We start from the raw sequence: 10,855 nt of genomic DNA on the forward strand, positions 1-10,855 counted from the left end.
AACTTCATTTTATATTTTCTAAGTATCTGAAAAGTTTGGTCGAGGTGACTTACGTGTTCGACTGCCTGGAGGCTTTTGACTAACATGTCGTTCATGAAGACCTTTTGTCAATGAGTTCGACAAACATCATGTTGATCAGCCTCTGATATGTAGCTCCGGCATTCTTCAATCCGAAGGGCATGACTTTGTAGCAGTATAGACCTCTATCCGTAATAAATGTCGTAGCTTCCTCATCAGGTTGGAACATGGGTATTGTACCCTGAGTATGCATCCATGAAGCTCAGCAGTTCGTGTCCAGCAGTGGAATCCACAAGTTGGTCTATCATTGGAAGTGGGAAGCTGTCTTTAGGGCACGCCTTATTCAAGTTTGTGTAGTCTATGCGCACCCTCCACTTTCAGCTAGGCTTTTTCACTAGGATCGAGTTGGATATCCACTTCAGGTAGATGGCTTCCCTTATGAAACCACTGTGGCTAAGTTTGTTTACTTGGTCTTTTAGTGCCTCGTACCTCTTCGGATTGAGGGCACGTCTCTTCTATCGATGGGGGGCACAAGAGGGGTTAATGTTAAGATGGTGGCAACTGATCCTTGGATCTATTCCCATCATGTCTTCATGCTTCCAAGCGAAGACATCCAAGTTCCTTTTCAGGAAGCTTATCATTTCTTCTTTTGCTTCGGGGGATAGCGCCTTCCCTATACGCAAAACCTGACTGGGGTCTTCTATGTTGGCGGAGAAAGTTTTTAGTTCTTCCATTAGGATTGCATTTGGTTCAGAGTCAATTATTCGGGGATCTAACTCATCAAGAGGGTGCCCTTGTTCAGGGGCCTCTTCCATGTCGACGTCTTCCTCTTGTTCAGAAGTATGCCCTTGTTCAAGGATGTCGACCATTTCCACGTCTGTACTAGCTTCAGTGGGAACCTCAATTAGGATTACATTAACAGTTCGGGGCTCTGATTTTCACAGCGCGTTTAAGTAGCATGCCCTGGAGCCCATCTGATCGCCTCGGACCGTTGCAGTCCCATGTTCAGTTGGAAATTTCATACACAAGTAGTGGATGGATGTGACGGCCCAAAGATCTTTCAAAGCAGGTCTGCCCAATACTCTATGATAGACCGATCTGTGGTCTACCACTAAGAATTTCATGAAGTGTTGGGCCACTAGGGGTGCCGAACCCATCTCAACGGGCAGAGTGATTTGTCCTCGTGGGACGATGCTGTCCCCAGTAAATTTGAATAGTGGGTCGGTCATGGGGATCAACCCATGTTCAATCTATATTTTGTCAAAGGTGGAGCCGAACAATATGTTCATTGAACTGTCATTGTCGACGAGCATGCATTTGAGCCCGTTTCTGGCTACTATGACTCTCACAACCAGTGCGTCGCAATGGGGATGGTGAACTCCTTGCACATCTTCCTGGGAGAAGGTAATTGGGGCCATCATGTTGGCCTCTTGGGACTCGTTGACAATGTAAGTGATTATTGGTTGGTCCTTTGCTTCCCTTGTACAATTCTTTTGGGCATTCCTGGTGTTAACACCGATGTGGGGTCCTCCAATGATGGTATCGATTTTCCTGATGATTTGGCCCCTAGAAAATGGGGCCTGATCTCTCTGCCTAGACTCTCCTTGGTGCCTTGATTTTCTTCTCAGGGGTGACTGTTCTCTGTGTCTTCGATCTCCCCTGTTTGGGGAGACAGATCTACGAGGATATTCATTCCTCCTGGAGGGGTGTGGGTCGGTCCGATCTGGGCATCGAAGAGCGTCTCTACATTCGTTGGTGTCATGCCCATAGAGTTGATGGAAAGTGCAAAACCTTTTCCCTTTCAAGGGCCTGTTTGATCGATTTTTCTTCTTTTTCTTGCTATTGTTTCTTCCAGATGGCCCTGCTTCGTTAGGAGCATTTTCATATGCCAATACCGGCACTGCATTTAGTGTGGCAGAAGCCAATGCCTGCCCGGAGGTGGGAGCTATTCTGTGTCCTGCTTGAGTCCATTGCTGTGTAACAAGGTGTGTTATGGGTCCTCGACCTACCTGCCTCTGAGGAAGAGGGAGTCCCTGCGCGGCACGGTTTCGGTGATCAATCATTTCTTCACTCACGATTTCAGCTCTCATCATTTCCACGAGTTCATCATAAGTGGAAGGATTCTTGCTGCGCACGTCCCTCCAGAATAAAGTGTTCATGTTGAGGCCACCTTTCAGGGCTGAAAGGGCTTCTTTGTCAGTGATTTGTTCGCAGTATGTGATTTCGTCCATAAACCTGGCGAGATAATTTTTCAGCATCTCTCCAGGGGCTTGCCTCATGTCTTACAGGCGTTGCACTGGGGCCTCTCCTTCTCTTCGCGAGATGTACTGATTCAAGAATGCCTTCTTCAAATATAGCCAACTTCTAATGCTTAGGGGAGGAAGCCTGCTGTACCATACTTTGGCGGCTCTGCCTAGTGTTAAATGGAAGGCTCTGCATTTCAAAGCAGGCGAGGCTCCCCTGAGACTCATTTGTGTCATATACTTGGTGAGGTGCTTCTCGGGGTCCCCCTTTCCTTCATACTTGGGGATCTTAGGGGGCATGAAATTTGCTGGCATTGGGAAGCTTCGGATCTTCCTTGAGAAATGGAGGTTATCATCATCATCATCATCGTCGTCAATCTCATAAGAACGATAGGGCCCATCTGACCTTTCATCATCTTGAATGTTCTGGGGAGGTGGAGGTGCTTCTCCTCGACTCCTCCAATCGACTAGATTCTCCTGTCCCTCCTATTTCTAGGAGGAGGAGGAGCCTGTTCTTGTTCCTGATCTGGCCGAATTGATCTTCTCACTGGGCGGACCCTATTGTTAGGATCCTCCCCAATCCGGTCGAAAACGCTTACCGACATCTGTACCTCATATTCTTGAGGGAAATTGTCCCCCAAGTGTGGTTCTGATGGCTGGTTCCCTTACACATAAGATGTGGCTTCGACGTCCGTTTCTCTTTTGAGGGGGCATTCTCTGTGCTGACTGGTGTGGCCTCAGGAACGGGATATTGGGGCTTCCTGCACTGGGTAAGATCCTTGGGGCATTTGAGAGCCCTGGTGACCTCGGGCTTGCATGAGAAGTTCATGCATTGCCATATTCTGAGCTGCGATGTCTCACATGCTCGCAGCTATTTGAGTCATTCCTTCAGTGAGCATGGCTGTTCTTTCACCTCGGTGACGCCGGTGATGGGGTCTCTGGTGAGTAACATTGTTATGGAGCACCTTCTCTTTAGAGGCCTCTCTCATGGGGTTGTTGTCTTCATGGCTATAACTCATCTTAGCTCCTTTTTCAAGGGTGGTGAGAACTTGGATTATAACTCAACTTTGTTCTTTTTCAAGAACGTACCCTTTTCAGGGTTAATCGCTAGTTTTCTGGTGATTTCTACGGTGGAGAATGCAGAACTTTGAACGGGAAGTGTTTCCCACAAACGACACCAATCTGTTGATATCGAAAATTGGACCTTCCACGTGGCCAACCGATAGCTACTCCATGTATTCCTCCCTCCGCACAATCAACGCACGGTCAGACGCACACGACCGGGACCAGCGGGGGTGGTGGTGGTCGTGTACACTCCGACGGTCAAGTTAGGTTTAGGTGGTCGGAACAGTACCCAGGGGTTGTGCAAGATAATAAAAGGGGAGGAGAAAATATATATACTTGCTATGGAGTGCTATATAGTAAGAGTTTCATTACCTTTACTTCTTGCCAACCCTTGGGTATTTATAGGTGGGATGAACCGTTGGATGTAGGACACGTGTATACATCTGACAGCATGAGGTGTCTGTTCATAGGGGTCAATCAACCGCGTCTCTAGAGTGGGCGGGTAATTACTTCTCCCGAGTTGAGTTGACATAAAGTCGATAAGTCACATTAACTAGTCTCATGGAAACGTCAAATCAATTTAAACCTTAGGGGCGGAAAGGATCTTGGCAAAGATCTCCTTCTAAAATTGGCAGCCGATCTTCTGACAGAGGTCCCCGGAGTGCACTTCGCCTCGGCCTCATGGGCGAGGGCACTTCGATCAGTTCAGCAGGATCACCTATGTCTCGTAGTGTCTTCGACTTAATATAATAATAAAAATTAAAAGTTTTAAAATTAAAAACATTTTAAATATACAATCATACATACTATACACTTATAACAAAATTTTTTTGATGCCCCTATAATGACGAATTCCTGTGCGGTTGCTCCACTTGTGCGCCCTTAGGGCCGTCTCGGTTTTCGACAATGGTGTATTGAAGTATTCTATGAGAGCTTCATAATGGTACCAAAATCTCGATGTGACAACTCAGGTCACCCTCTGAAATGAACTTTGAATAAGAGTCGACAAAACTGTAATTGATCAATGATATGAGTGATATCACAAAATGCTTTTGGAGCACGGACATCTATTTCGCATTGATATTCCACATAGGTTGAACTAGTATATGATAAAAAAAGTTTGGCAGCAGAAAGAACTTTACCAAAACGTTAAGACATCAATAATCAAATTACATTCAAAGAAATTCTTTAACAACAACAAAAACTGAATAGGCAAGAAAAGCAAGATTAGTGAGTCCGCATGTAAAGGGCTTTGCCTTAGTCAAAATTTTCATTCAATTATATATCGGTCAAAGGGTTGTGTTTTTGATAAATCATCCATTGGGCTTAGGCACGGACTAAACTTAAAAGGTTATAAATAAATAATTAAGTTTTCAAATTTATGACATGTTTGGAAGTGTTTTCAAGTAATTATAAGTTGTTGGTCATAAAAAATGTGTAGCTAATGAATGGATAGTGAATGTGAGTTCTACCAATTGCGTGGAAGGAAAATACATATGAAAGTATTGCCAAACATATACTTATTAAGTACAATGTTAATTATCGAATTCCACTTAATATTTTGATTTTTTGGTTCACATTAATTTTTGAATAACTGAAATTGGCAAATTGTACAAAATTTGAGATAGTATACGCCAGCTTGTTATGTTGTCTATGTTGGATTGACTGAAAAATAAGTGCAAATGGTCAATGGTAGTTGAGGCGTAACGTAAACACTCCCACTGATAAACTGGGGACCAAAATGTAACTTTCCTGAAAGGGTGGTACCTCTGTTGCTAATTTCTTATAGATCTGTATGTAAAGTTCTCGTTCTATACCATAAAACGTAGTCGAAAACATTAAAGTAATTTCAATCTATATTTTAGAATCGAAGATAAATACGCAAGCAGCATACTTCAAGGAACAATATCAGTAAAACCCACAATAGCAACGTCACATAACTCAAAAAACATTAAAGTAATTTCAATCTATATTTTAGAATCGAAGATAAATACGCAAGCAGCATACTTCAAGGAACAATATCAGTAAAACCCACAATAGCAACGTCACATAACTCACTACAAATGTTGTATCACTCAATTCATGCTACAATTCTCTTCTTTTGCTTTTCCTTCTTGGGAAGAGCTGGAACCAGAGATCCCAGATTTGTTAAGAACATTAGATAGTATTTACAAAAAAAAAAAAAAAAAAAAAAAAAAAAAAAATTAAAAAAAAAAAAAAAAAAAATGAAAAAAAAAAATATCAAGCAACTAGTTCATTCATTCAGAAAGATTGTAGTCGGATTTCCGGGGGATGGTGGATTAGACTTCAGAAGAGTGGCATGATTCCCTGCTTTCTCGATAGCATCAGCATCTGTAGCAGACAAAACTTCCAGACGATCAAGCCCTAATTGTCGCTTGATCAGTTCCAAGTTCTCCTTCAGAACCTCAATTTCACCAAAGGGCAGCTTCAGGTCCAATGCTTGAACCCCGACAGCCATAACTTCGTTTTTCTTGAACCTCAAGAAAGGCATACATAGCCTCTGTATTTGCTTGAAATTGCCTTCCTGTCCAATTGCACTTCTCTGCATTTCAGAAAGGATCTCCTCATCGGGTGCAAAGGACCGTGTTGCGGTGTTAAACTTCTTCTGGAGTATGTTCAAGCATTCTTTTTTCCATCCATCATAATGCTCATTCACAAATATCAGACCGACAGTTTGCTTATTTTGGCTATTAGGTATACTTACATTACCTTTTTTGGAACCAGTAATCTGTTTCTGCAAAAGCTTCCTCATAGATACAATTGAATCTTGCAAGTATTTGTTGGCCTTTTTGAGAGTGAGATCTGGCAAATCAGCTTGAGGCCACCCAGCTTTTACGACATACCCATCCTCATTCAACAGCTCCTTCCAGACATATTCAGCATAATGTGGACAGATTGGAGCGATTAGACGTGTCTGAATATCCATAAAGCGCCACAACAAATCACGGTGCATGCCACCTGATCCGCAAGAAAGCCTATACTCATCCCTTGCAGCCTGAAGATCGTAGAAACCAGTTTTCAGAGCTTCCCGAAACAAGTACTCACTATAGTTCTTCTCAGTCATCTCAACTGCTATATTCATTTCATTTGTAAACACGTGATCTGCATAAGTGGAATGGGGACCACTTCTCAAAGATGACTCGGCTTCAAGAAGCTCTTCCATCCACATCATCTCCTTTGTCAGGCGTAAGATTGCAGCATTTGCTGTCTCGAAGACAAAGTTGGCATCATCCATACCATCACCCGCATCTGCGAGAGACAATCTCGTAGCATCAGCTGAAAATTCCTCAATAGCTTGACGAATTGTCTTGAAGTTCCCAGTGGACTTTGACATTTTCTCAGAGTTCAGCATTATGTGTCCGTTGCACCTGAATCCCCGAGGCCAGTGGTGCTTGGGCATGATTGCTACGTGATTATATATGCAAAAGGTAAGATGATTCTGAATGAGATCCTTGCCAGAAACTCTGAGATCAAATGGATACCAATACTCAAATTCTTTCTTCATCTCACTAAGCTGAGAATGAGATATAACTGACGAGTGGGGATATGGCCCTCCAAGAAATAAGAAATCCCAGACATCGTCTGTTAGCTGCTCTGGTTTTACTAAAGTTTTATCAGTACCATACATATCGCCTCTCTGCAACAGATGGGCTACGGTGTAATATGCCATGTAAAGAGTTGAATCAGACAAAGACTCAACTAAAAAATCCTCATCCCAAGGAATATGAGTTCCAAGCCCAAAACTACGCGAGCATGCCCACTGATTGAGCCAGCTTAAGGTGTGCTCAAAGCCATGCCGAGACTCATCTGAGTAGAGATTCATGTCAGCCAAACACTCTTCTGCTAATTTCTTCCATTCTGGTTCTCCATAAGTGATATACCATTGATCAGTCAAAGCCACGATGCACTCATCCTCAGATCTTGACATGACCTTCTTTTCAGGTTCACTGTAGACAACGGCTTGACCGAGCTCTAGAAGCTTGCTCCTGATTAGATTTTTGGCTTCTTGGACTTTCATTCCTGCAAACTCTCCAATAATCATTGTTCCCTCATAGAATCCTCCCTTGTAGATTATTTTCTTTGCTTCATCAAGTTTTTCTCTCTCATTCTGGCTTTTGATTTTTTTCTCATGGCATATTCTCTCTGCAGACTTATCTCCAAAATCTGGGTGGTGAATGATAGGTATGATCTCAAATGGCACAACCCACTCGTCCTTCACACCAAACTTGGCTCTGAATGCTGGTTTTGATTTCAAATCATGGAGGGCCATGTAATCATCAGGAGAATCACTGGGAACACTAGTAACAATCCCAGTACCCTTGTCAGTGAGAACTGATAACATGGGTAGAGTATATATGATCTCATTAAGTGCTAAAGGAGATCTCAGAGGCAAACCAATAAGATCTTGACCAATCAACTCAACCAAACAAGTTGGCTTCTCAGGAATGCGTGACAGCCTTTGATAAGCCAAGTTCAGAGCTGCCCTCTTTGTCAAGATAAACACATCTGTATCATTAATTTCAAAAGCCCCGTATTTCCCATCTGGCAATACCCAACAATTTGTTTGCCCATACATGGTCTCTGGTCTCAATGTAGCAGCAGCAAGATATACTTTCTTGCCCTCCAAAACACTCATCTTTGGCGGAAAAGGTGAGACAACCTCCATTTTTACAAGTGTATACTCCTGCGGAATAACACCTTCCCCAGAAGCCCGATCATGATCTGCACAGGGCTGCCCATCCAAAGGTGAATATATAGTATATCTGAAGTCCTTAACAATCTTACCCATTGATTTCAATTTCTTCATCTGCCACCGGACGAATGAATCGAAATAAGGATTCATATCGGTTGTGATAAAAGATCGCCTCCAATCACATCCCAACCCAAAAGCCTTCAAATCCTCTACAGCCAGAGGCGGGAAAAAGGTCAGCCAGTGGTATGGATCTTTGAACTTCTCAATCTCCTCATCAATCAAACCGTAACCCTTCATAATCTCCCATTGGTACTTGACAACACCAGACTTAGCAACAACCTTCGATTTCTTACCCTTAAACACACCATCAGGTTGAGTCTGATTCCCTGCACACTCGTCCTCTGGTTTCCCCTCTTGCTCAGCATCTTCCTCCTCTTTTACAACAGGAAACACAGGTGGGTATCCAAACATTTCAATCTCCCTTTTAATCTTATCGGCTGAGGCCTTAATTGGCATCCCAGTACAATGAAACGCAAAAGGCAAGAGAACACTTGCACCCCTCAATCTATGATATGCTGCAGCAAATTCAAGTTTCGAGAGGGAAAAAGCATGTCCCAAGTGCAGAAAACCATTCATATAAGGAAATGGAAAGTTCCCAAAGAACTTATCACCTGGTTCGGGCGACAAGTCTTTGGCTTCAGCCTTGAACACATCACCCTCTTCCCACCACTTCTGGACTTCAGACTCAATTTCCAAAAGACGATCTCTGCGTGCAAAGCTATTCCCGCTTTCTTCCGCCATTTCGTTACAAGAAAGCCCACAGAAACTATACCAAAAATAAAAGAATAAAAAAAAATGGAACAAACAGTTCCAATCACACTATTACATCCACATACAAATGCTCATTACGTATTACAGTAAAAACGAAATCACACCACGAAAAAACCGGCTTTCTTCTGTTGAGCCAAAAAAATAAATAAAGGGTAAAGAACACGGTTAAAAGTTGGGGAAAAATTGACATTCATTCTATTTAAGAAAGCAGAATTTTGAGATCAAGGCCTAGCTAATGATAACAGCTAAGCCTTACCACCATTTGACAAACAAAAACATGTCATTCGCGCATTCATTCCATGTGCAATACCGAAATTTAAATTAATTTGCATCATAATAACTAAAAAACTCAAAAAACAAACAATATTTTCTAATCTCGTTATTAAACAGAAAAAACACTGAGTTCGTTAACTGCAAAGACTTATCACCTATAACTATAAACAAAATTAGGGTTGGACATGATTTAGTTCGGTGATAAAGAGAACCTAATCGAACCAAAATTTTCAGAACTTTAGTAATTTAAATGGTCAGGTCTAAATTTAATTATAAAATGGTTCGGTTCCATGTGATTTCATTCCATAATTAAATTTTTTAATATTTACAATAATATTACATTTATTCAACTAATAACGTATTCAATTTAGGCTTTTACAATAATAATATATAAACACTTATAAATATAAAGATAGCAATTTTTCTAATAACATCCATTCACCAATATATACAAATTACCTTAATCCAAGTGAAGATAATTCAATGAATATGACAGAGAAGGATAAGATGAAGAGAGACATAGTCATTCAGCTTCGATTATTCGAGAAAAGGTAGAATGATTGAGAAAAATTTAAGTCAAACAAAGTTGAATTGGGTTGAAACAGGAAAATGATATTTTGTGCTCAGTTAATTAGGCCCCATTTGGTACGCATTAATGTAAGAATGAGAATGAAAAATATAGTTGTTATCAGCCCCACATAAAAGATAAAAAGTCAAATACGGTGGCCTGATGTGATGGATAACGGTTATATTTTTCATTTTAATAGACAAATAATGGGAAACAAACAGGAGCTTAGTTGGCAAGTGAAACAAGAAAAATTTAGTATAATTTGGCTAGTTTAATATAGAAAAATTTTAAAAATTAGAAGATTCAATTTACTACATAACTAAACTTGTCGATTCTGTATTCCTGTTACCATACTTAGCTTAAGATGAACCCCTCGATTTGGTTCGGAACCGGACCGGTTCGAGTGTTTTATCCAACCTTAAACAAAATTAATCCAAATGCTGTAAAAACCAGAAGCAGTACATAATTATGTAAAAGAAAGAAATACCTGAATTTATTCGATTGAAAGATTAATAAGGAAGAAAGATGGTGTCTTGGAGGCTTGGGTTTTGCAGAAGGCTAACGCGTCTCAGTAGATTATGAGACGCCACCGTTAACTATATTTTTGAATGTAGTAGATTTCCGTTTCTCTATCACTTCCATTTTCTGGTTTTACCGGGAACGGGTAAAGTCGGATCGGGTTGGTGTTTGGAGATAGCCCAATTAATGGTCATATTTATATGGGCTAGCGTGCCCGTGGTTTTAGAGTAGGAATAAAACCGGCTGCAGTGTAATTTCCACTAGGAATAACTCTGCTTAAAACTTACGAAATATTTTTAAGATTGCTTCAAAAGTTACTTTTTAATAAAATAAGCTAAAATTAAATATTAATGCACTGCAATTTCAAATGGTAATTTTAAATTGGTTCAAATATTGTAAAAATCCAGTATAGCCAGCCTCATTGAATCTAGTTTAATATAATTAATATTTCAAATTGGTACTTCAATTAATTTAAATGTTGAAAAAAATATGTTTTAAAGTAAAGTAAATTTAAATAAATCAGCGAAATAAATAACACGCGTGTAATATATTTATCTAGTTTAACCTAATGAATATATTGCAATGCAATTGAATATCGAATCCTTCGGGGGGGGGGGGGGGGGG

At 40.9% G+C, this 10,855-nt stretch overlaps 1 protein-coding gene across 2 annotated transcripts; it reads right to left on the bottom strand.

Moving 5' to 3' along the window:
* Nucleotides 1–5,317: 5,317 nt before the first annotated feature.
* Nucleotides 5,318–10,399, bottom strand: LOC111365269 (leucine--tRNA ligase, cytoplasmic-like). 2 transcript variants are annotated; one of them, XM_022985710.1, is made up of 2 exons: nucleotides 10,200–10,399; nucleotides 5,318–8,866 (listed from the first exon to the last, which is right to left on the bottom strand). In XM_022985710.1, exon 2 carries the CDS (start codon nucleotides 8,839–8,841, stop codon nucleotides 5,581–5,583), a length of 3,261 nt encoding a protein of 1,086 aa, XP_022841478.1. In that variant the 5' UTR covers nucleotides 8,842–8,866; nucleotides 10,200–10,399; the 3' UTR covers nucleotides 5,318–5,580. The 2 variants fall into 2 exon arrangements, with proteins under 2 accessions (XP_022841478.1, XP_022841477.1); XM_022985709.1 differs by lacking the exon at nucleotides 10,200–10,399 and adding an exon at nucleotides 9,604–9,853.
* Nucleotides 10,400–10,855: the final 456 nt, after the last annotated feature.

This window comes from Olea europaea, chromosome 17, assembly GCF_002742605.1.
Source record: "Olea europaea var. sylvestris chromosome 17, O_europaea_v1, whole genome shotgun sequence".
NCBI classification, from domain to species: domain Eukaryota; kingdom Viridiplantae; phylum Streptophyta; class Magnoliopsida; order Lamiales; family Oleaceae; genus Olea; species Olea europaea.

What these genes read in the sequence shown, in the direction of transcription:
- LOC111365269 (XM_022985709.1), bottom strand. Translation starts at nt 9,671, where the DNA reads ATGACTATGTCTCTCTTCATCTTATCCTTCTCTGTCATATTCATTGAA. An exon ending in TTATCTTCACTTGGATTAAG is followed by an intron (nt 8,867 to 9,603) that starts GTAATTTGTATA and finishes TTTTTGGTATAG; the next exon opens with TTTCTGTGGGCTTTCTTGTA.